Here is a 26791-nt window from a genome sequence, read left to right on the forward strand (position 1 = left end):
ATAAAAAGCAGTCTCACAATGTTCACAGTCTAATGAGGAAAAAGACGTGCAAATGATACATACAAATGATACATATGCTGGATAAATTGAAAATAATCAACAGAGGAAAGACATTAGCATTATGGGGTAATTCCATTAGAAGATGATATTTTAGGAAGGAAGGAATTAAAGAGAGGAAGGGAAGGAAAAGGAAAGAAAAGGATCTAGGGAGAGAGAGGGAGGAAAGAGATGGGAAAGAGGAGAGAGGAAGGGAAGGAAAAGGAGGAGGGAAGAAAGGAGAGAAGGAGGGAGCATGGAAATTTTTAATAAGTGCAAATATTATCTCATTTGATCCTCACAATAACCCCAGGAAGTAGGTGTTATTATCCTTATTTTACAGTTAAGAAAACTGAGACAAGCAGAGGTGAAGTGAGTTGGTAGAGATCACACAGTTAGTAAGTGTCTGAGGACAGATTTGAACTCAGGTTTTCTTGACTCCAGGCCCAAATCTCTACCCCCTGTGCCACGAAGTTGTGCCTAAGTTTCACAGCTTTACCCATTTCAATACTGTACTTCAAACAGAACTAGAAAACAGGTTTCAACCTGGAAAGGAAAATAAATCTAATTTTGATGATTTTTTTCAACCATCTTGACTCATTTTTAAAATGTTAAAGGACAGAAATTAATGCTCATTGAAAGAAAATTTTAATTCTGTACAAATTCAGGCTCATTTAAATTTTGGCTGCTACAGGCTGGCAAAGTGGGTACAATGTTAGTGTTCAAGTTGAGAAGAGTTCAGTTCAAATTCTGTCTCTGAGGCTCACTAGCTATGTGATCTTGGCCAAGTCAGTAAAGCTGTTGGTGCCTCAGAGAACTCCCTTGAATTTATCTATTATATTCTAGATGGTTGCCTGCTTCTTCAAATCTGTGATAGAGGGAGTTCCCAACAAAAAGCTCTCCACACTAACAAAATCACAGAACCTTCAAACATTTCTTTATGCGGTGCCAGTCTTACACTTAGAATGAATGTATAGTGACCAACAGGCCTCTCTTCCCCCAAATGCCTCCACTATACCTACACCAGGTACAAAAATTAAGACTTTGGAGAGTCATTTCTTTGCATTAACATATTGCCACCTCCAAGCCATTAGAAAAGGTAGCAAGTTATATAGCATTAACGCTAGAGTATAAATTACTTCTGAACAACTAGCTGAGAAAAGGAAAGAGGATAATATGGGATTTTGGGTGAAGGATTAGTTGAGGATCAGGAGACAGGAGAAGAATCCTTTTTGATCATGGCATACTGCCTTGAGAAATGGAGTGGTGGACAGGTAGAAAGCTAGGATATGAAGAAACAGTTGAAAGGGGGAAAGAATGTTTGGCTAGATTCATAGTTGAGGGATGACTTTAACGCTACTGGGTTCTGTAAAGTTTTGGGGGTTTAGTGATAATTTTGTAAAAGACCATTTTATTGCCTTAAAATTTACCCACCTTAATTCTCAACATAATGCAAGCTCTCCTGAGGGTCAGTCATAATATGATCCTAGAAGCTTCCTATAAGGATATCCATTGTAAAGTAGAACAGATTTTCCCACAAGGATAATGGAATTATTAGGGGAAAAGGGGTTACATTACTGACCAAAGACTAGAAATTGAATAAATTAAAGCCATGACCAGCAATATGTTGTAAGCATAATGAAACCACTCTCTGTTTCTAAATCATTTTAAATTGTACAACTATGCTTCAAGTATGAAACCATGTGGACAAATGAACTCTGTTCAGATGACTAGGAAATGTACATAAAGCACACATAATTTCAACTTATGTCTCATATGTTTTACTTAAAACTAATATAGTAGCTACAGTAAACATTTCACATTCGATGAAGAAAGGTTTTGCTTGCCTTTTTAACCTATGGTAGAGCTTATGGAGGATTGGTTTAGATGGCCCAAACTAACTAAGAAGGTTTGGATTATTTGCTTCCTTTTCCTGAAATAAATTTCTACTAATTAAATTCAACAAATATTTAATAAATGCAGAGCCCAGTACTAAGATTATAGAGTCATAGCTTCAGAGCTCCAATGAACCTTAGAAGTTATTGTTTCCAACCATTCATTTTACAAATGAGGAAACTGAGGCATAGACATGTTAAGGGAGTTGTCCAGAGCCACACGAATAGTAAACATCTTGAGATGGGATTTTAACTCAAGTTTTCTTGATTCTAATCTTGGTCTTCTCATTTGGTGTTGGGGTAGACAAAACTCATTGAACTTTTGAAACTCTAAGGGGGAGGTACATGTACAAATATTATAGTCAAAATAGAATCGCATAAGGTCATAAGAAAGATATGGCTCTGGCATATGGCTGTGAGGTAGAAAATACAGGGTGTTCCAAAAGTCTTAGTGAAGTTTTGAACTATTAAAGCTGTTAAATTCTAAAACCACACTAAGATTTTGGGGGGGCACCCTGCATCATTTATGGCTGAAAGTTTACATATATACATACATACATACATATATATGTATATATATGTATATACATATATATGTATATATACATATATGTATGTATGTCTTTAAGGCTGAAGGGAAACTTTACACCTATTATCTCATTTATTATCATAATAGTCCCCCTCCCAGTGAAGTAGTGATATTTTTATCCTTCTGTTACAGATGAGGAAGATACAGTTAAGATAAGCTGAATGACTTGCTCAGTAGCAAGCATCTAAAGTGGAATAGAAACACTATTTTTCCTTATTCTAGCTGGCACTCCATTCCACATACTATATTTCCTCTTGAAGGAGATGGAACTCATGTTGGTTCCGGAAGGCTGAGTAAGTACAATTACTACAAGTAGGACTGCAGAAGAGTAAATGGGAGGAAAGACGAGAATCATAAGTGTTTGAATAATTTTATAAAAAATTAAAATGCTAAGAAGCAAAATCAGCTTTCTTTAAAACTGAAAAAGATAATTGAAAGCTTGAACTAGAAGGTGGAAAATTGTAGCAAGGCAGGGTACACCCCCCCCAAAATTAAATGGAAGAGACAGAACTAAAAATGCAGAAGTAAAATAATAAATCATTGAGCAAAATCAAAAGATTAAAAAAAATTAGAAACACTTGCAGCATCTATAATCCACAGCAAATGACCTTCAAGGCAGAGTTTGGTGGAACAATCTAAGAATCTTTTGCCTCCTTTGGTTTCATGTGGTGAAACCAAAATCTTGAATACTATGTTTCAGAGAATCATAAAAGAAAAGTGCCCAGAAGTATAGGAACTAGAGAACAAACAGAATCCATAGGACACCAGCAGAGAGAAACCTTTAATTCACTCCAAAATATGGTCAAGCAAATAATACAAACAACTCTGTTGGTGACTTTTTAAAATATCAATATCAAGGGAAAAATAAACAAGGAAGATGTATGCTCAATGAAGACATTTGCTACCTACATGGAGGATATCCAGCAAAGTTCAAGTGGAAGGGTGATTCCCTATCGGTCAGTGGTTCTTAATCTTCTGTCTTGGACCATTCTGGCAGTCTGGTGAAGCCTATAGATCCCATTTTTATTAAAATTTAAAAAAATTGAAGAAATTTCAATTAGAGGTGGGAGAAAATGAAGATTTATTTTCTTCATACCAGTTCACAGACCACTCTCACCCCTGTTTTAATTTATCTTGTATGAATCTTGTTTGCACATAGTTGTTTGCATGTTGTCTCTCTCATTAAACTAGAGCTCCTTGAGAGCAGGAACTGTTTTTACCTTTCTTTGTATCACCTGAATTTAGCACAGTACCTGGCATACAGTAAGCCTGTATTAAATGCTTGTTGACTTACTGAACCTTTGAAATCTATCCATGGACTCCTTGGGTGTTCGTGGAACTCAATAAGAACCCTTGATAGAGATGTCAAAATTCTCCAGATGCTTCCACGTGAGGCTAACATTGTGATAAGTGCATCAAGTCCTACACCACTGAAGAATTTCCAAAATGACATCTAGAATCACCTAAAAGGGTCTGACCAAACTATCCACACAGGAAAACCAAAACCAAAACCTAAAACGAATGAATGAAGAATACCTGGTGTCCAGACTACGACATGTAATGGAATGGACAGCTCACAGAGCAAATCTATCAGCATACAGTACAGCTTGTTGCATATGTACATCCATATGCATCTATAAATGTCCTTTATGTTGCATGCTAATAAGTTACATTATCAATATGTATTTATATGGCTTTCATTACATTTTATGAATTTCACTTATTCAATTTTTAATGGATTTAACCTATAAACATATCTTATCACCTATATAGATATTAAATCTTGAAGACAAGGAACTACATCTCATTTATCTTTGAATGCCAGTGCCTAGCAGAATGTATTGTATATAATAGGTGCTTAATACTTGTTAAAAGAATAAATACAAATATTCTACTTACCATATGATTATGGAATGAAAAATCATATGGTATCAAAAGTAGAATTATTCTTATCATGAATAATAAGCTCAGAAGAAATCATAAACTGTGGCTTAAGTCCCCACCCAAAAGCAAAGGTATGTAAACACAGCTCCTTCCTTTAATAATGTCCTGACTCCTCTCCTTCCATCTTCTAAAAGAAAAATTGGAGAATCTGGCAGCATGCTTCACCTTTGAGTTTTAATATTCTAAGATTGCCACAGGCAAGTTTAAATATTTCTTACATTTGAAATAATGGGATTCCTCAGGTAATAATTTTTGTTCTTTCAAATTTTATGACTAAAATATTGAATGGCATTTTACCACCTGTGCCAGTTCTATTCTACATAGTCAGATAGTCAGCTCTAGGCAAGTATTATTTCTGAGCTTAGAATTGGTGGCTGAGGAACCAGAGGTTTGCTATGAGTAATTTTATGTTTATTAAATATCAGGATTTTCCAGTGGTTCTGGTGCTTAAAACTAAATAGATACTGTAATGCTATTAGAGACAACTTTCCTTAGCTGTTATTGCGTGTTTTCGAGATGAGATAATTCTTTTACTTTTCCTTTCAGGTATGAATTATATCTGCTAATGTCAGATTTCATCTCCCTCAGGATTCTGAGGTTACCTGTGTCCAGGGTGGGATTATTTATGACTATTTTCATTTAGCAATAAAAAAATGATTTCTGGTAAATTTCAACCATAACCTAAATAGAAGAGAATCTAAACAATGTGATAGATTATACATCAATTATTCAATCAATTAACAGACATTTATTATGAACATACTATGTGCCAGGCACTGCCTAGTCACTGGTGAAATCAAAACAGTTCCTGTCCTGAAAGAGCTTATATTCTATCAGAGACACAAATTATATTTATATTTACATACCTGTATTTTATCTATACTTAGATAAACACATAGGAAGATATAGACAGACATGTCTATTGAGGGAAATGATTATTAATATCCAGTAATGGGGGAGTTCCAGGCTTTTTCCTTGTCCGATTTCCTTGTTCAAAGAAAAGACTTTGAAGAACACTACTGACCTCTGTCAAAAATTTATCCCACCTAGACCATCTAATGTAAAGTTAATTCCTACCCATTATGTCCCACTCAAGCAAGTATGGGTGGAGGTAGATCCTTTGTAGGTCAGGGTTAGGGGTGGTCTCTGTGTAGAGACAGTCCAGTGACATGATGTCACTCAGTCCCTCATTGGAGTGAGTCTACCTCTATTGCAATATTCATTCTCTCATTAATTGTCAACCAATCAGAGTTGATTGTCATCCTCAAGAACACTCACTCTTCCAAGGGCATATAAACTGCGAGCCCACCACCATAAGGGGTCTTTGGCATTTGAGAGAACCACTAAACTCTTTTATTAATAAAATGCTAGCATTATTTTTTGTTGCTTTTTTTTTTTTTTTACCACCAGCCAATCTGGGTTAAGTGATTTGCCCAGGGTCACACAGCTAGTAAGTATCAAGTGTCTCAGACTAGATTTGCATTCAGGTCCTCCTGACTCCAGGGTCAGTGCTCCATCCACTGCATCACCTAGCTGACCAATTGCCAGCATTATTCATTTAATAATTAATTATGCAGAAATTTTGCCTCTCAAACTTTTTAAACATCACAAAACATGCATAAGTATATACACATATGTATACACACATACATATACACATATTTTGTACATATATACACACATGTATGTATATACATACATACAAATAGAAGGGGATCTTGGCATCTGGGGGAATCAGGAAAAGTTTACAGAAAATAAGTTAAAATTCTTTATTTTTAAATAGAAGACTTATTGAGGATAAGATCTTTCTACCATCAAATTGTCATTTAAAAATATAAGATAAAGTCTTGTGGTTTTAACTGGTTTACCAGGTTGGTGAAAATGCTACACTTTTTCATAAAAAATACCACAGCCACAAATACCACAGACAGTGACTAGAGTTCTGATTTCATCACCAGTTGATGGGTAACCTTGGCAGGTCCTTTAACCTGTAGACCTGGTTCCTCACTTGTTCAGTTGAGGGTATCACTCTTCTGCCAGATTCCCATGTTTGCAAATTGAAAGTCATCCTTGACCCTTCCCTCTCTCTCTCTCTCATTCCTTTCCCACATCCAATCAGTTTGACAAGCCTTATTAATTCTCTGTTTATCTCTACTGAATTTGTTCATTTTCCTCCTCTATTAAGTCTTTGACCTCATGCAGAACTGGATCATCTCTCACCTAACCTATTTCAATGGCATCCTGACTGGTCTTCCTGCTTCCAGTCTCTTCCCTTTCCAATTCCCTCTTCCACACTGCTGCCAAAAGAAACTTCTCAAAGTTCAAAGATGCTGCCACAGTTGCCTATTGTCTCTAGAATAACATGCAAACATAGCCATTGGTATTTTCAAACCCAGTCCAGCTCCAGCTTACACTTCCAAATTATTTTGTTTCTCCACTTCATCCACTCTACATTTCAGACAAAAAGGTCATGCTGTGCCAGTTCTCCTACATTCTATCTCTTGTAAGAGACTGCCTCTGTACCTGGAAAGCTCTTCCTCTTCAGTCTACTGACTTCCTTCAAAGCTTAACTTGGGTGCTATCTTATACACAAGCATTTTCCTGATCTAAATCTGGGCCCAATTACTAGCACACGTGGCTAATAAATTTTTGTTAATTGATTGATTCTTCTGATTATTATTGCTCCCCCTCTCTTGAGATAACTTTAATGTTATTTTACACTTACCTGTTCAAATGTAGTCTCCTGTAAAGCACTATGTAAGCTCTTCGAAGTCAGACTGGTTTTCTTTTTTTTTTGGTCTTTTAATCTCTAGCATCTAGCAAAGCGCTTTGTACGTAGTCCTCCCAAATTCCTTCCTTTATAAAGAGAGCAGAAAATAGACTCTCAATTTATTTCTCTTTGTATCTGCTGCCCTACCTGGTTTCAACTCCATCCCTCCCAGAGTAAACTCATCACTTCTAATCTCATCCCCATGTGGCTAACTCTACTTGATTAATTTTCAGCCTTCTGATTGGAGGGCAGAGTTCCAAACTTCTCCCAATTCTTTCCTTTATAAAGGGCAGAAATTGGGCTTCTCAACTTTGACTTCATTCAGGACTATATCATCTCTCACCTTGCCTATTTCAATAGTATCCTGATTGGCCTTTGCATCTCCACTTGGCATCTGCTTCTCTCCCTGGTTTCAACTCCACAGGACAAAATGCTCCGGCACCAGGTACCCCCTAAAATTCAGTCCCTACCTTCCTCCCACCTCCTTTTGTGTGTCTCTCCCTTTAGACTGTAAGGTCCTTGAGGACAAGATCTAGCTTTCTTTTTATTGTTGCATCCCCAGTACTTAGCACAGTGCCAGGCATGTGGTTGGTTGCTGTCCGCCCTTCTCAGAGGACCAAAATTACATCACTATGCTAGAATCAAGTTTCAGTGTGTTCAACTGTGACTAATCAAAGCGATACAAGCTCAGAATGCTCTACCACAGGTCAGGCACAAATAATTCGTGTGAACATTTGGTGGGAGAGAGGTTCTCTAAATTTATGCCAACCCTGACTGCACCAGGCAATGTTTAGCAGCCAGATGGCACAGTGGATAGAGCATTAGGTTGGAATCAGAAAGACTCCTCTTCCTGAGTTCAAATCCAGCACTTACCAGCTGTGTGACCCTGGGCAAATCCCATAACCTTATTTACTTCAGTTTCCTCATCTGTAAAATGAGCTGGAAAAAGAAACAGTAAACCACTCCAGCATCTTACCCAAGAAAATTGCAGCTGGGGTCACCGAGTCAGACACAACTTACCAATGATAACAAATTGCCTTTATGCTCTAAAAAGATTCCTAGTGCTCGCTACAATGACAAACAGTAAAATCCTGCCAGAATGTCATAAAAATGATGGGGCATATAATGAATATCACTATTAATAAGGAAGCATCTGGGAAATAGCTTACTTTTCTTAGAATTCAGGTCAAGGACAGAAATATAATTATCATTTTATAGGTGCGCATAACCTGAATTCCCCCCCTCAAGTATCCATCTCAAAATATGCCTGCACTGCAGATTTGCTTTTCTTTTTGAAGTAGAGAATGTTTCCCAGTTTTGCTAATAAGTTTCAATTATTTTACCTAGACACTCCTTGCCTTTTACAAGGTAATTTGCAAATGTTGCTTTTTCATAACTTGGTTTTTTTGCCACCAATAAAATAGATAAGACGAAAGGAATGCAAACTCATTTCAGCCTAGGAAGTTTGTTTTTAAAATTGTTCTACTGAGGGTGGGGGAACAAGAGCTCAATTTTTCCTCCTCTTTGCCACTCACAGGCTGATTTCCAAGCGCCTCTGTAACGGCTGACACTAATTCTGGGCAGACATTCCCATCTGGGGACGCACACACCTAGGAATGTGCCCTGCGTAGGACCCCGTGTGCGTATCTGGTGCCAGGTGCCATCTGAGGATGCTGGTTCGCAGACGTTGCACTTCGCGTGTGGGACTGCAGCATGTCCACCCAGGGCCCTGCATTCCACACCCCACGTCCTCTGTGAACTCGGGGGTGTGCCCCCCGCCCCCTGCTCCTCCTCCCTTCCAGGCTGTGCCCCCCGCCCCCTGCTCCTCCTCCCTTCCAGGCTGTGCCCCCCGCCCCCTGCTCCTCCTCCCTTCCAGGCTGTGCCCCCCGCCCCCTGCTCCTCCTCCCTTCCAGGCTGTGCCCCCCGCCCCCTGCTCCTCCTCCCTTCCAGGGTGTGCCCCCCGCCCCCTGCTCCTCCTCCCTTCCAGGCTGTGCCCCCTGCCCCCTGCTCCTCCTCCCTTCCACACTGCTTCCACCTGGGATGCGCACACTCGCACAGCGGTTCGCGTGTCTCACTTCATGCGGACAGCACACATAACAAACACACAACGCCCCCCCCACAGTCACCACACACGTGCGCAGACTCCCACGCGCGTACCCAGCCAAGTCCCCTCCGCTCCTCCTCCTCCCCACCCCCCGCAGGCTCCACGTGGGCACCCCGCGGACCCCGCCGGCCGCCGCCTCCCCACGCCAGGTAGCCCCTCCGGCCGCGCAGGGGGCGGGCCGCCAGAGCCCTCCGGCCAGACAGACAGAGCGGGCGCCCAATGGAGCCGGGCCCTGCCTCCCCAAAGGGAGGGAGGGGCCGCTCGGACCAGCCCAATGAGCGCAGAGCCGCGCGCGGGACTTCCTCCCGGAATCCCGTTGGCCGGAGGAGCTGGGCTGGTGGGTGACACGTAAGTTGAGTGGGAAGCTGTGGCCCGGCCAGAAGCGGCGCTCCGAGCGGCAGCGAGCCCCCCCCCGAGCCCAGCCAGGCCAGGCCAGCGCAGCCCAGCCCCGCGCAGCCCAGCCCCGCGCAGCCCAGCCCAGCCCAGCCCAGCCCCGCCGCGATGTGCCCGGGCTAAGCCGCCGGCCAGCGCACCGGGGCCAGCCTCTCCTCCCTTTGTCCTACTCTCACCCTCCTTTAGGTGGCAACAAAGTAGCGCCCGAGCCGGAGCAGCCCCGCTGGGAGCCGGCCTGGCGGGACCCGGACCGCTCTGAAGCCCTCGCGCCGGGATCCCGCGGGGCAGGGAAGCGGCTGCCGGCCGCCAGCTCGGCCCCGCCGGGCCAGGGGCACCGGGAGCCCGGGCAGCCCGCCCCGAAGCATGCGAAGGGCCCCCGCGCGGGCGCCGGCACTCGGGAAAAGTTTGCTGCTCCGCGGCTGCCTCGACGAGTTGGAGTTGGAGCGGCCGGGGCGATAGCGCGGGCCACGTCCATGGCAGCCCGCCCGGCGGTGCCCGGGGGCTGAAGCGAGCGCGCGCCGCTGTGCCCCGGGGGTCCTGCCTGGACGGCGCCTGCTCCCTTCTCTCGGACCCGTGCCCGATGCTGCCGCTGCTGCCGGCTGCTGCAGCCCCCTCCTGCGGCGGCTGCAGCTGTTGAGGCGCTCGGGGCGCAGAAGACGAGGAGGAGGAGGAGGAGGAGGAGGCTCGGGGGGCCGAAACGGGGACTATGGGAAACGGGATGTGCTCCCGAAAGCAGAAACGGATCTTCCAGACGCTGCTGCTGCTCACCGTGGTGTTCGGCGTCCTCTACGGGGCCATGCTGTACTACGAGCTGCAGAGCCAGCTGCGCAAAGCCGAGGCGGTGGCGCTCAAGTACCAGCAGCACCAGGAGGCCCTCTCTGCCCAGCTGCAAGGTACCCGGGGGGCCCCCGGGGCGGAGCGGGGCCGGCCCGGGGGGCAGCGCGTGCGAGGAACGCACCCAGACTCCCGCCGGCCGGCACGGGCGCACCCACGCAGCCCGCCATCAAAAGTTGCCTTTCTGCCTCGGGTTTAGGGTTCACTCACCGGTGTGTTGGGAACTGAGGCAGCGCCCTTGACCTCGTGGTGAATATGATGCCAGGATGCCTCCCTGCCCCTTGTACCTGTTAAGCAATAGGACCCACCCCTCCCTGCATCCTTGTGTTTCCAGTAGGTTCTGAGATTGTCATTGGCAGGGCACCACAAAGTCAATCTGAGGGTTATAATGGCATTCTTCTTTTCTTAAAGATCAAGTTAGTTCAAGCCCATTATCTTTCTCAGGCCCAGAGACAGTAAGCAGATTTTAAGTAGACAGTAAGCAGATTTGGGTTTCTGTCCCTGGACAGTCCCTTTGTCACTTACATTATGTCATGATTAGAGAAGGCTAAAGCTGGAAAGGGCCCCAGAGATTATCTGCCCAGCGCCCTCATTTTTCAGATAGAGAAACTGAGGCCTGCAGACATGAAGTGGCTTGACCTACATGCAGTCTGGAAGTGGTCCAGCCAGAATTGAGCCCAGGGGTGGTTAAGTTGAAATCCTCTGGGAGGGAGGAGGTGTTCCCGCAAGTCTTTATCAGTTCCTCTAGCATTTAATACTATGGCATCATGGAAGAGTCGCTTGAGGTCCTGGACTTTTAGTCAGGAAGATGCAGGCTAAAATCTTATTTTCCACGTTTACTAGCTGTCTGACCTTGAGCAAGTCACCTAAACTCTTTGAGTCTCAGTTTCTTTATCTGTAAACTGAGGAGATTGGAGCAGATGGCCTCTTGGATCTCTTCCAATTCTGGAAGAAATGAAACTCTCACTCAGCTATGTGATGAGTATAACGAAACCAAAAGCTGTCCCTGCCTGCCCTCCAGGAGCTTAGAGATGAATTGGTACAGAGATAGGTAGACATACCACATGTACAAATTAAAATACAAAGTAATCAGAAAGAGCACTAACATCTGGTGAAATCCAATATGGTTCCTCCTTGCAGGTTGGAAAGGGAGCCTAGTGGGTTGGATGCAGTGGGAGAGGAAGAGCTTGAGTGCCCATACATAGCAGCACCCTTCCCACCACGCTGTCCACCCAGAACCTGTCAGACGGGACCCAGCATTTTGAAAGTTTCTTTTTGCTTGGATCCAACCAGTGAGAATGAGGAAATTCAGGGACAAGAAAGAGGTCATTGCCCTTTGACTGAAATTGATCCAGCTAGGAATTAAAATTTTCAAAATCATCCCCTGGTCTAAGCAAATGGAGAATTAACTGGAATTAACTGTGACTTGTGCCTCTGGGTTTGTGTTTCCCGTCTGTTTGTCAGTGTAGATGGATTGGAGAGGTTTGGAATGTTTACATTGTATATACCATGTGACACTTAATGACTTGTTTACCTTCACTTACCTTTGGTGCATCCCACATGGCTTATTTTCAAAAATGTTTCTTCTGGACCCAGAGTGCAATTGATCACTTGGCCGAGCCTCAGCAAATCCCAGTCCCAACCAGGCCATAGACTCGCTCAGCTTCTATCTATCAGTATATCTAATGGAAGTGTCAAAATCACATAAATAATTCATGGATTCAAAATAAACACTACGTATGGTAAATAGTGCTAGTGGGAAAGCGTCCTTTAGCCTTTGGAGACTTTGAAAGTCTGAAACTCTAGTTACTTTTTAGCTGTTTCCTACCTGGAGTCACTTTTAAATGTAAGGAGTCTGGGATTTGTAGAGAATCTTTTGACAGAGCCTTTTCTGCAAGATAACTTTCAAATTACCTTCATATACTCTGCCTGTATCTTGTGTGTATCTAGATATTTGCTTGTTTTCTCCCCCATTTGAATGTATGTTTCCTGGGAGCAGAGATTGAGATTATTCTTTTTTTTTTTTTTTAATATCCCCAGTGTTTCAAACAGTACTTGGTACACTTAGTAAAGAGTTTGTTGACTGACTATTGGCTGTCCAGTATACCTTGGGCCAGGACTATTTTCTTTAATGTCCTCATCTCCCCTTCCTGGGGTTTCACGCCAAGTGGTTGCTTAATAAATGTTGGCTTGAGTCTTGTGGAAGATTGTTATGGAGACACATTAAAACAATGCCTCCAGGTCACTTTAGTTCTTCTGGATGCTTTTTCTAATTTAAAAAAAATATAATAAGTCAGAAGAGAAAATTAAACCCACCCCTTTGCCTGTGTGTTTTCTGTGACCAAATTAGAAGAAAGTAAGGTATTTTTAGCAAACAGAAACTTCATAGCTATAGGCACCATCCATCTGTGAGCTGGGCTGGGCCCAGAAAGGATCTTGCTTTTTGCATTCTGGCTTTTAACTGTTCTTTTTTCTTTTTTAACTGACTGAATTGACCCATGAGTTATTGTTGGTATGAGGGGTGGGGATTTATTAGTCACCGGCTTCTTTCCGGCTTGCTTCCGCATATCAGATTGCACACCAAACTTATCTTAGAAGTCCAACTGGTGCTTTAGAAATAGATTTTCATAAAAGTGGATAGAAGAGGAAGGAGGGGAGGGGGGTGCTGTAGGTGCTCTTGGATTCATTGGCTGGGCTCCTAGAGCAAGTAGAATCTGAGCTGTCTTTCCCCACTCCACCCCATTCCCCATCCTCCCCACTAAAATATTCTGAACCCAAGTGAGGACACTCATAACTCTTATTCTGTGGGTATCCTCCTCAACCCTCTGGATCTGATTTGGCTTTGAAAGCAAAACCAACCAACCGAGAGGGACCCCAGTTCCTCCCTCTGCCCAGCTAGCTAAATCTCCTTAACAGCTGCTGCCAGAATTTGATGACTGAGCCCTTAATTAATGAATTGGTGCTTTCTTCCTGTTTGCACTATTGGATTTTTGAAAAATAGATTGGATTTTCTTTCTCATCCTTGTTGCTTCATTTGGGAAGTGAGACAGGGGAACTCAGTATGATGCAGGGTGGTGGGGAGGGGGCATTTGTAGGACAGAAGGTGGGAGAAATGTGTCTTGAAAAAAGTTTAGAGTGAGGTGGACTTAAAGCCTGGCCTTTCATTGAATCTGTTCTCAATTGGGATATTGTAATGGTTGCAACAGAAGCAGCATTGCAAAATTGGGCCAGAGTGTTTGAGCAGTCCACGTGCCCTCACTCGGGGACACTGCTTCTTGTTTCATTTTTAATTCATTTATTTATTTGGACTTGTGAACTACCCAGTTTATGGGGTTTTGGTAGATTATGTAGATTTCCCTGCCTCTGGAAAAATACCATTTTACTGAAAGGGGCTAATAGGGAGCTACCAGGGATGGCCCTTGCTTCATCCCAACAGATGCTCTTAGGGTTATATGTAGTTTAGATTTAATCTTTCTTTTGTGGTTTGACTAGATAAGTGAAAGGGGGTAATTGTATAAATCCTCCTTTTTAAAAAAACTCTACTGTGGCACTGTTGCCTGTTCTATTCTTTTTTTCTTTTTCCTTTTCCAACAAAATAGTCAATCCCTTACATGTGACCCACACTTTTGGAACAAAATTCATTTAGAAGCCTCCTGTTATAATTTAAGGGACACTTGGATTTTGAGGTGGTTGACCTGGGTTAGAAATTGGCTCTTCTGCTTACTACCCATATAACTTCGGCCAAGTCACTTTATCACTCTGGGAATCAATTTCCACATCTGTAAATGTGGAGATTGTACTAGGTAATTCCCAACTCCCAGTTCTAGGTCTGTGTTTTGTGTCTGAGTCTTAGGGCCATTAAGGACCTCATTAGTAATTTAGTCTGGAGTGGTAAAAGGCAGGAGTTTGGTAGTTTTTGGAAAACAAAGTATCTTTGGGAGATTAGGTAACAGACTTGGGGGAGTGGAGTGGCTTCCCACAGACTATTGATGCCTTTAATGTAGGATGTTCCTTTTACCTCTTTGAAGCCTTTAATATGTTTGATTTTTGCATTACAAGCTATTTGTTGTAGAAACAAAATGATGTGATAGACAGAGAGCTTGCCTTGTAGTTAGGAAGACCTGAATTCAGGTCCTACTTTTGACCCATACTGTCTGTGTGACTGAGATCAAGTTATCTGAGTGTTCTAGATAGTCTTCTAAGAATATGTATTATAGAGAAGGTATTAATTTGTTTGGGTCAAGGACTTCTTTTGTCTTGGAATTTCCAGTGTCGATGAACTAAGTCCCAGGTTCAGTCTTTATTCTGTTGTTGTCCTTGGCCTTAGTTGTCTCTGGTTTGTAATATCCTTCCTCCATCCCCTACTAGCTTTTAAACCCTTTGAAAGCAGGAGCTATGCTTTCATGAAGTTTTGTAATTCTCTGTGCGCTGAGATAAGGTCCATCTATTTCATGGATGGATCTGGTAGTAAAATATTCCCCTTCATTGCCCATCTCTTTCTTCCCCTCTGCCCAAGTCTGCATGCTTATGGTAGAGTTTGGAGTCCTCAAGTGTCTCTTTTACCAATTCTCTTCTCTTCAGTTGTCTAGTAAGCAGTTTTGTGTTTTGCTTTTTTATTTTACTCATCTTGGATTGCCAGAATGTAGTGGACTGTATATATGTCCTTGGTGTGATACTAACATAAGAATAGATGCTACAAACCCCAAAACTAAAAAGCATCTGTCTTCCATGAGACTATGTCCTACAGAGTAGGAGGCCTGATACTGGGGAGTTTGTTGATAGTGGGGAATAGGAGATTGTCCAGAGGATCCATAGGAACAGGAGAGTTGAGGAGGTCAGGGACTCTGAAGGGATAGTTCTGAGGTGGATGGGGAGAGTTGTATCTGGAGAGATGGGAGGGGAAGGGGTGTGCCGGTGTTCTGCTTTATCAGTTATTGACTCTGAATCGGTGAGATAATGGCTTGTGGCTTCTGGTAAGTGTTTCACCTCTTTTCTCCCCTGTCCACCTTCCAGCTGTAACTGAGAACTGTAATCAATTCAGTATTACCTTTCCTGGCAAGGCCTTCTTAGGCAGTCACCTGTTCTGAGGTCCCTCTCCAGGACACCCTTCCCTGCTACCACTTCCCTGTATTTGTTGCCTTTCCTATTAAAATGTGAGCTTTTTGAGGTCACGGCCCATCTGGTTTGCTTGTATTTGTATCGCTAGCCTTCGGCACAGTCCCTGACGCAGGGGAAGCACTGAAAGAAGAATCAGAGCCTTGATTTTGCTCTCTGTATCAGGGTTGTCTTCTGGGAGCCACATCCTAAGGCGATGGGGTCAAGAGGCAGACTTAGGAGATACCCTCCGTAAGGATGGGGCTCCAGGTTCTTCATCTTAGAGGCTTTGATGGCAGAGTTTATTCAGGTCCCCAGCAACACTGGAGTGCTAAGGCTTGGGACCTGTGATGGCCTAGAGTAGGGGTGGGGAATCTGTGGCCTCAGGCCGCATGGGGTCTTCTAGGTCTTCAAGTGCAACATTTTGATTGAGTTCAAGTTTTACGGAACAAATCCTTCTGTGAAGGGGATTTGTTCTGTGAAGCTTGGATTCAGTTAAAGGGTCGCACTTCAGGACCTAGAGGGCCACATGTGGCCTCAAGGATGCAGGTTCTTCTCCCTGGCCTAAAGTCCCCTTCAAAGCAGCTCTTCTGCTGTCGCAGGCACTGAGAGACTGAAGCCCAAGATGGATATGAGGAACTCTTTGGTTTTCTCCCTGTGTTTCTCTGGTTTTCAGAGGCTAGGTTGTCTTATAATCCTGAAGTCATGGCAGTGGGGGGTCTTCAACATCTCTTTCCTTTTCTGTTCCTTCCTTTGTACTGTAGGTGTGGACAAGATAAATAGAGTATGTAGAAGATAATCTTAGAAGGGAAGGTGCTACCAGCCATAAGGTATAAGGGTATCATAAAGGCCCCTGGGTGCTCATCCTCCAAACCTACCACTTTTATCATGCCATTCACCTAATCAAAAACCCTTTAATAGCTATCTGTTCTTTTTCCCAATTCAGGCTGTTTATCTTGCCTTTCAAAGTTCTTTTGATCTGGTCCCATCTTCTTTCTAACATTTTTCTCTCCATTCTGTGCTCTAAAGGGAATCTGGTTTAATTCTAACCTCATGAAGCCACCCTAACAGTTTGTTTCCTTGTCTTTGGTTAAGGTGTTCCTGCCACTTACTTCACCTGCTGTGAGCTCCTTAAGGATAGGGATGCTAATGCATCCTTATGTCTAGGACAGTACTGTGTCCATTAGGAGTATTTGGTAAATACTCAGTGCGTTGAACCTGTGCCATGATATTTATCTGCTCGATCTGTGTTCTTATCACACTATTGGTACTCCATTCAGCCATGCCCATTGCCGCTCACCCATCACTCCTTCCTGTACCATTCCTGTCTATGCTGTCTCATAAAATCCTCTGAAGAGTCTCCACCCAACATGCTAGTGACCTTCTTCTTGGCCTTTTGCTGTGTGTCTTTCATCCCTTGGCGTGCAGGGTGGGCTCACTTCCTTTCGAAGCTTTGCCTCTCCTTAGCATTCTAGCTATGGAGCTGAATGAAACCTTAGAGGCCATCTGGTGGAACCTCTTAACTTTATAGATGAGGAAAATGACATACAGAGATCACACAGGGATAAGTGCCAAAGATGGGATTTGAACCTGAAAAATCTGACTCCAGAGCCAATGATTTTGTTTTTCTGTAACTGGATGATTTCCTTTTCCTACCTGCTTGTATGTAAGTCATTGTGCGTAATATGCTTGCATAAGTGTGATGTGTATATCAGGGCTGCAAAAGCACTGAGTTACTTCATACTTTTCCTACTATGTAGAAATAGTGTGGCTATTATATAATTATAAAAAATAATAGCTCACATTTTTATAGGCCTTTAAAATATTCAGAACATTTCATGACCCCCTTGATCCTCACCTCAGCTCTATGAGGGAAATGTGCTGTGATTATCCCTGTTTTACAGGCGAAACTGAGGCTCGGGGGGTAAAGTGATTTGTCCAATGTGAAGCAGACCATGTGTAGCCACAGAAGGATTCAAACTCATGTCTTAACTGACTCCTAGTCCAGTGCTTTATCCATTATACCAGGCTCATTATACATGGTTCTGGAAGGGCCAGAAACATCACTTGAAGAGATCTATCTCTCTATTTATCTATCTATCTATAGCAATAGATATAAAGATACCTATGTATGCACGTGTATGATGTGTGGCCTAACACCTGAAGTTATATATAATTTTACCTAGAAATATGTTATATATAAAATTATTTATAATTTTACTTTGAAGAAATATATAGAACTGTATATATGTAAAATTTTACTTTGAAATAAAAATTTTAATTTTCTTTGCCTTAAGGACAAAAGCAAATACATTGTATCATTTGACACAGCTTGATCTCCTGGTGTTAACTTAGGTTCACAAAAATTTGTTGCCCTGTATCCTTTTCTAGTCTGTATTTTCTGCGTTCTTCATCAGCATCATCAACAAAATTTGAGCACAGAAGGTACGTATTAGGTCAAGCAGCTCAGCTCTCAGAAGCAGAGACAGACATCTGATTTCTTTAAAGTAGGGACCCTGAACCCTTCTATTTGGAGGTGTCTTAGAGCATCTTCCAAAAACACACACATACACACACGCCAGCACACACCCACACATGCCAACAGACACACACAAACACCCATGCATGCACAAACACACACACACACTCACACTTGAATTGTGGTAGACTTCAGACTAAGTTTATTGTTTGCCATGATCCTTGCTCATCTTGGCAGACAGCTCACTCTCCTCCCTAGCTTGTCTCCTCTCTGCTGCCTCATTAGGCTCAGCGCTATCTCCAATAAAATCCACACCCTCCATAAACAGACTCCATTGGCTCCTCTCCTTGGGGGCAGAGACGTAGGAGGTGGTTAGTGCTAAGATTTTCTTGCTCTGGCTGATAAAGTGTAAAGTGGTCTCTAGGTTGCTCAGAACTGAATAGCCTCTAATCCCTTCTTTAAACATTATTATTTCTAATACTTAATCACTGCTAAGAAGAGAATGGTGAACTTACCCTTTTGAGGATCAAGACGGGGTGGGTTTAGCCACATAGTGGTTCTTTTTTTTTCTCGTATGGTCTAAGATGAACTTATTTTCATTTATATGATTCACTTCCCAGTGAATCCTTGTGTGATGCATACGTATCAGCAAACATAGCAGTGTGTGTGTGTGTGTGTGTGTGTGTGTGTGTGCGTGCATGTGTGTGCGTGCGTGTGTGGGCATGCATTTGTGTGTATGCACATATGTGCCCCATCCCGCACCTTTAGTTTCTCATCTCTCTCTGGAGGGCTAGGAGACATGCTTTGTCACCATAAGTCTCATGAAGTCAGGGGTGGTCACTGAGTGACCGATCAGTGTTCTGATGTCTTTGTATCTAGCTTCCCTTTCATTCTCGTGGTCACCCGTATGAATTTTTCTCCTGGTTCTTCTCATTTTTCTCTGCGTCATTTTCTGTACCAGCTTCTCTGAATTCTTTATATTTAGAGTGAAGTCCTTCCCAAGTGATGTGGGAAGTGTGCACAAGAAGGAACTTGTGCCCACCAGGGTGGCATAATGGGTGACAAGGATTTATTCTGGGCCAAGCTGTGCTTTAGGGAGAGGACTACATCTGTAACTTTTTAAAGGTTTACATCATGCTTTACAAATAGTTCATGTCATCCTCATACATCCCTGAGAGGTAGGTGTCATTATCATCCCCATTTTAACACTGGAGGAAGTTGAGGCTGAAGGAGGCCAAGGGTGCCTCAGGTGGTAAATATCGGAGGTCACATTCGAACTGGGGTCTTCCCGTGTCCAGGTCCAGTACTCTAGCTACCAAATCACTTAGCTGCCTCCAAGAAGAATGTAATCCCTGCTGTCGGGGGCTTGCCTTCTAATAGCTATGTATGAAGCTATGAAGAGGACTTCATCAAAATGATATTCTCTGAACCAAAGAATGAGGCTTAAACCCTCAACATTTAAAATAACAGTGAAAAACCAAACCTCCAACCTCCGAGTTGGTGAGGCTTTGCCCCGATGTGCATTTCTGCAGACTGGAAATGGGACCCTCTGCGTAGCTTTTACACATCAGTTACTGTGGGTAAATTGTGACTGGCTCTCTCAGTGATAGAAGTAACTGATCTCAAGGCTTTTGCATTTTCTTAAAGCTCCTGCAGAGTCTCCGGAGAGCACGGGATGCCTGTTTTATGTGTTCTCAATAATCAGCACATCATTACTTGGGAAGTATTAGTCAGTGATGGTACAATAATGGCTCGGTATCCATGAATCTTTACTTCAGCCCAGGGTCTGATGGGATTTTCCACTGTGGAGCCTTAGCTACTGTACAGACAAAAAATATTAAGCTTTCCTCGGTAGCAGTGGTTCTTTGTCATTATTTTTATATTTAAATTTAGTTTAAAATTAAATATAAAACAAGACAAGAAAAAGAAAACGTTGCCATGTGCAGAGCAGAGTAGAAGAGAGGATTCAGTGTAAAGTAAATTTCCATTTAAGAAAATCTACATGACAAATACTACATATTGTTTCCAAAACTGTCCAGCTTTTCTTGGCTTCCTTGGATGTTTTCTTTTGTCCTGTGCTGTTTACTTTTTGCATTATTTTTTTTCTCTTCCTCCCCCAAGAAGCTACAGTTACACACACACACACACACACACACACACACACACACACACACACACACACACACACACACACACACACACCCCTTTGTTAATATGTGTGTATATGTATATATATATACATATACATACACATACATATACATGTATATCTCCATAAACTTATACATACATATACACTGAAACGCATACATGTAAGATTGCATTATGCTTATTTCCACTTACCTGTTTCTCTCTAGGTGGATAGTAGCTTCCTTTAGAAGAATAAGTTTTTCCATATATTTTCTGGATCTACCAGCTCATCATTTACCCCATCACAAAATATTCTAACTCAGTCACATTCTATCTGGGACATTGTCTTTGAGGGTTTTTCCCCAGTTTTCTACATTCCCTCTATTAGCTACATAGATCTTATTTACACAGGAAAATTTTAATTTAACGTAATCAAAATTACTGTTTCACACAAAGGTCTGATACTAATGAATCAAGTTTCTTCACCTATTTTCCCCTGCTTGTCTTGAGATTCCTGATGCTTGCTCATCTAAATGTGCCCTGTTATTATTTTTTCTGACTCAGTAAGATAATTTTTTGGTTGTAGCAGTGGTTCTTAAGTGGGGGTCTGTGAATTTAGTCCATAGGTTTCATTAGCCTCACAAAAGGATCCAGGCCACCAAAATGATCAAATACACCTGCTTTTTAGGAAGTTAACCCCCCAATCAGGAAACACTTTGTTTGTGCATATCATAGTATAGTGAATAAAACCCTGGGTTTGCAGTCAGAAAAGCCTAGGTTTCAGATCCTCCCTCAGACACTTATTAGTTGCATGACTGCACCAGTCTGGAACCCTCTAATTGGTTGTCATAGCTTTTTGGATGGCACACACGACTCTGAATTCTCAGTCTCTGCTAACGAATGGAAACTTCTTTAGGGTTCACAGACTGTGAAAGATTTCTCCTAGACATGAGTGCCTGTATACAGCCTCATTGAACTTTGAGGATCGCAGGAAGGTTGGCCTCAAGGGGATGACATGCTTCTGCACAGTCATTCCTGACCATCTCCTAAGGTTCTGAGAGGCTGAGATCTGTGGGGTGGAGGTGTAACAACTCATGTGAATCACAGACTTTGAAAGAAGCAGAAAAGTATGTGTCTTTTTGGGTCCAGCCTTTGATATGAGGAAACCTCTTCACTGATGCAGATCAGCCACTGGCCCATAATTTACAGTTAGGGGCTGCCCAGACACTGAGAAGTGACTTGCCCAGGACCACAAAGCCAGCATGGACAAGAGAGAAGATTTGCACCCAAGTCTGCCTGACTTGAAGACATATGTCTCTCCACTGTGTCATTCATATTCCCAATGGCCAGCACAGTGCCTGTATTTGAGTGGCAGAGTGGGTTGGACCCTGAACTTGGGATCAGGAAGACCTGAATTCTCTCCACTGGGTCACTACCACTCAGTAGTTATATCATCTGGTTGCAGCTGCTGCTGTTCTAAGCTAAACTTGTGATTTCATTCAGGTAAGGAAATCTCCCTCTTCCAATGGAGATTGGCACCTACTTGACATCTTCGAGTTTCAAAGAGTTGCCTGAGGGCACCAGGCATTTTCAGGACTTAATCCAGGAGCTGACATGCCAGGCCAGGCTCTAAATCAAATCTTCCTGACTGTGCCTCTCAGTGGAAGGTCAGCCATTTGAGATGGAGTTTTATTCATGAAGATTGACGTTATAATAATTGTTCAATTGTTTTCAGTCATGTCCGACTCCTTATAACACCATTTGGGGTTTTCGTGGCAAAGATACTAGAGTGGTTTGCCATTTCCTTCTCCAGTTCATTTTACAGATGAGGAAACTGAGGCAGGCAGAGTTCAGTGACTTGCTCAGGCTCACATAGCTATTAAGTGTCTGAGTCTGGATTTGAACCCAAGAAGATGTTTTCCTGATTCTAAGCCCACAACTGTATCCACTGTGTCACCTAGCTACAATCATTTACAGGTCGGTTTATAACCTAGATTTAAAGGCAAAACATTCTTTAAATACTTCAGGTTGAATGAAAATAGTTTTCTTGGGAATGTCCATGCCAAGGCTCCTCTGGTCTTGTAAAAGTAGCATTGGGCATGTGCCCAACCCCCTACCAGGTCAGGAAGTGGAATCACTGCTTTTGGCTCCTCCTGTCTGAAGGATGCCGATTCATAGCATGATTCATGAAAAAGCAGAATGATAAAGCAGACAACGCTTCACCAGAATTGATGACCAATTATAGTTTAGAACAAAAGAGAGGTTTTTGCTTACCTTTACACATGAGGAAGCAGGTTTCCAGGGGTAGGAAACCTGTGGCCTCGAGGCCACAATTGGGGCTGCACTTGGGGACCTAGAGGGTCAAGGCCACAAGTTTCCCACCCCTGAATTACACAGAAATTTGATCGGTATCAATGTGGTTTTGAGTTTAAATTGAAATCCTTCTCCCCACCCCCAGGGATAAACAGTTGAAGTTCTAAGTATACAGTTGAGGCTGTAGTTTTAATTTTGATCATTGAACATCAGTTGATCATGGGTGATAAAATTCCTCACTGCCACTCTCATCAGTGGCTGCTCTTTCCTTGAGGAGTTTGGTGAAGCCGTGATACTAATGGAAATGAGAGAGAGAGAGAGACAGAGAAACAGACAGACACAGACCTGGGTCTGATCCCGCTCACCTCGGACACTGAATGCAGAACCTGAGACACCTTTAATATTCCTGGCTACACCCTTTGAATGGGTGGAACTCTTACTGACTTTGATAGTGCTTCGCTGTTGTTAAAAGGTTGAGACTAATGATTGAGGACTTGCATCCACCTCCATGTAGAAAGTTATATCAATAAGTCAGTTTGTAAAATCAGAATAGAACTTGTGAAACATGAGCGCCCTCCACTCCCTATCATGCACCCCCTGGAAAACATTGAGGGCTACAGAGAGAAGAAATGGACTAGCATGTGGCGATCAGAAGGTTATAGATTTAAAGTTGGAAGGAGCCTTGAAGGGTGTCTACTCTAACACTCTCCCTTTTTTATTTTGAAAGAGATGAAGAACTCATTTCCAGAGACTTGAAGTGGCTTAGTTAGTCTCGCATAGCTAGCCAGTGTCCAAAGTGGAATTTGAATTCAGGTCTTCTTGGTTTCAAGTCCAGCACTCCATCTACTAGGCTGTCCTACTTCTGATTCAAGGTTAAAGGGTAATAGTGAATGATGGATGCCATTGGAGCAGCGCTGATGGAAGCAGTTTGAGCCCACTTTACACAATGGGCATCTCTGAAAAGCTGGGGACAAAATTAGAAGGGCCCCAATGTCATTTCCCATTGCTATTCATTCTGATTTCTGACCTACCTTTCCGTGGGGAGAAGATTGCCTTAATATTGAGTAAACACTCCAGAGTCCAAGTGTGTTCTGCATTTTGTTCGGGCAGGTGACTCATAGAGTCAGAGAGTGAATGTTTGGACATGAATTCTCTGAGACCAGGAACTGTCTTGTTTTTCCTTTTTATCTTCTCAGTGGCCAGCGCAGTGCCCTGTATTTGGGTGGCAGAGTGGGCCGAACCCTGGGCTTGGGGTCAGGAAGATCTGAGTGAATCTTCTCTCAGGTACTTACTAGATACTTGACCCTGGACAAGTTAGTTAGCCTCCCTTTGCCTCAGTTTCCTCGTCTGTAAAATGGGAGTGATAATAGTACCTATCTCCCAGAGTTGTTGTGAATATCAAATGAGACAATCTGTGAGAATTGCTTCACATACCTTGTAAGTGCTAATTGCTACCATCGTTGCCATCAGTCATCATAATTATTGAATTATTATATATTATTATATTATTATAAATGTTATTATAAAGCTAAAACTGACCTTAGAGATAATTTCCCACAGCACAGTTTACTCACATGGGCAGTTAGCACCTTTTCCCTTTACGTTGTAGCCTCCAGTCTTGAGGCAGCATTAACGTTAAAAAAAGGAGGGGGGCTTAAATACCCCCCTAACTATGTCATCTTTCCCAGAGGCTCACTAGGAGGAAAGACCCCAAAGATGGGAGACTTCATTGTTGTAGATCACAGCTCCTTAACTGGTGTATCCAGAATGTTCTGATGACCAATGGCCAGTTGTCCATCATGGAGCCCACTCCAAGCTTAGCTGGGCTCATCCTTGGGTTGTAGTTGCCTAGCCTGCCTTAAAACTTTTCCATCTGGGTTGGACCTGGGAGACCGTAGCCTTGGTTGGCATAAACTGGCCACCTGTGTGCCCTTGTGGCCCTGTATAGGACTCTCCTGAAGGAGAAAATAACAGACTTTTACAGTTATTGTCCTGTATCAGCTGCTTCTGTGTAAAAGGACGCTGTTGCTATTTAGAGATGATTCTTACTTATTAAAAGCGTGCCTGGGAGGACCTCTGCAGAGTAACAGTTTTTAACAGTTTGACTTACTTTCTTTTCTCAAAGTAATAAAATCTACAAACCTCTGCTTTATTGAGTAATTTGGAGTTTCCCTTAATTCAGACTTTCCTTCCCCCCCTCTTAGTTTAATGAGTGAGGTTTTCTGAGAAGTTGGCCAGATCATATTGACGGAAGACATTCCCTGTGGGAAGAAATTCCGTAATCTAAAGTCCATGGATAGATTTCAGAGGAATCTGTGAACTTTAAATATATGTATGTGTGTATGAATATATGTATACATGTATATGTGTGATAAGTATTTCCTTTGCATCCCCCTTTGTGTTTTATTTTATGCATTTCAAATCATTGCTTAGCCAAGGATCCATACCTAGACTTCCTCTGACTGCCTGAAGGGCTCATGGGATAAAGAAGGTTAAGGATTGAGAGCCCTGCCCCTGGGGATGTCAGGGTGCTTTTGAAGCTACCTTACTCCCAGTCTAATGGGATATGTATGACTTCATAAGCTCCAGGAGGATTCTGAGTCAATCACATGGTCATTTAGGGCTACTAAAATACTGACTTATTCATTCTATTAATGATTATGAGTACAATTAATTATAATTACTAATCCTGTTAGCACTAACATATTCTTTTGAGACCTGACATTTGCATTCCTTTGAAATTAAAGTGGTAGGTTGGGTTTCTAAGACTTTCCTTTTCGTTGTACTTATTGATGCATCTAATTAATAAAAGAGACTGGGAAATTCCTTTAAAAAAAAAAAGTGTATGGCCAAGGGGGCCGGTGAGGAGGTAGGGGGCCTCCCTGAAGTGATCCTGGCTGAGGCCTTCATGAAGTGGTGGTCAGGGCTTGTGTGGAGGGCACACCCCTGAGTAGAAGTATCTCCAGTGGGAAGAGGTAGAGAAGGCCAGAGAGGGATGTGATGTGCAGTGGGACTTCCTTCTGTTTCCTGGCATTCTGGCTGGCTTGCTAGCCACAATGCCATGTTTGCTTTCTTTCTGAAGTGTACCATAGAAAAATCAGGTGTTTTGTTTTTTTTTATTTGGTTCCCCAGAGGAAAACTGATAAAATAAAGATCAGCTCCAAGCTACTGAAAGCCAGGCAAGTTCATTTTAAGTGAGTTCCCAAACTAATACTCTTTGAGGGCAGGGATCTGGCATTCTTGTCCTTGTATATCCGCTGTGCCCAGCACATAGGTCATTATTAAGTGCTTGCTGAACAATTGCTTCCTTTATTTTGAAACCAAAAACTTGTTTGTTTTTTAAATCAGTAAGAAATGAATGATATAACTCCTTTAGCTCACATTTCCTAGATGCATAGGATTTTAGAGCTGGGAGGGATCTTAAACACCATCCAACCCAAACCACTTCTTTTCCAAATGGGGAAACTGAGCTTCTAGTGGATAAAGCAGTATTTCCCAAGTTTCACAGCAAGTTGATGGCAGAACTGGGACTGAAATCTATGGTTCTCATTCCATTCAAGATGCTTTCCACCCCTCTCCCCCTTCCCAGCTACTTTGGATTCAATGATAACCTCCTTAGGAGGGGAGTTCTGAGACAGTGGGATGATTTCACATCAGCTTTGAGATTTGGGATCTGAGCCATTGATTTGGATTCTGCTGCTCAGGTCCCTGTTTGATCTTGCCCAAGTCACCTGCTCTTTCTAGGACATAGTTTCCTCCCTGTAAAATGGAAGAGTTTGGATTAAAACCTCTAACATCTCTCCAATTCTCCATTTTTTATCTTACAGTAAGTGACTGTGCCAAGCAAGACTTGGACCCTGGGTCTTCAGGAAATCCTTTTGATTTTAATTGAAGTGAATGTTGAAAGCTAAATGCCATCCCATGGAATCTTTATGATTCAGATTTTTTAAAATTACATTTGTGTGGGAGGAGTTTTCTATTAAGGGGCTCTGGGAACCTTGGGATACTGCTTTGAGCCTTGGAAACCAGGATTATAAAATGAATGTTTTTGTATTGCAGCTTTTTTGTATAAAATTATAAAGGTTTTGACATTTCTTTAAAAGGGCCTTAATGCATCTCTTAAACTCCTAAAGAAGGAGATGAAATGCTATAAATTAAGACTTGACATTAATTATAAGGTCTGGTAAAGGAGGTGGGAAGGGAGAAAAAT

The 26791-nt window shown here is 42.6% G+C and overlaps 1 protein-coding gene and 1 long non-coding RNA gene across 3 annotated transcripts in view; one reads left to right on the forward strand and one right to left on the reverse strand.

Moving 5' to 3' along the window:
• Positions 1-3275: 3275 nt before the first annotated feature.
• On the reverse strand, positions 3276-9431 carry LOC140510156 (uncharacterized). The gene is made up of 4 exons (XR_011969121.1): positions 9236-9431; positions 8770-9016; positions 7190-7320; positions 3276-3528 (listed from the first exon to the last, which is right to left on the reverse strand). It is a non-coding gene; the product is annotated as an uncharacterized lncRNA (long non-coding RNA).
• Positions 9432-9983: 552 nt separating this feature from the next.
• The window catches only part of GOLIM4 (golgi integral membrane protein 4), a 94701-nt gene continuing 77893 nt past the window's right edge, over positions 9984-26791 (forward strand). For both annotated transcript variants that reach the window (XM_072618546.1, XM_072618548.1), the window contains exon 1: positions 9984-10624. In XM_072618546.1, coding sequence (XP_072474647.1) covers positions 10438-10624 — 187 coding nt within the window. In that variant the 5' untranslated portion in view covers positions 9984-10437. The remainder of the gene's footprint in view (positions 10625-26791) is intronic.

This window comes from Notamacropus eugenii, chromosome 6, assembly GCF_028372415.1.
Source record: "Notamacropus eugenii isolate mMacEug1 chromosome 6, mMacEug1.pri_v2, whole genome shotgun sequence".
In the NCBI taxonomy this organism is placed as follows: Eukaryota; Metazoa; Chordata; class Mammalia; order Diprotodontia; family Macropodidae; genus Notamacropus; species Notamacropus eugenii.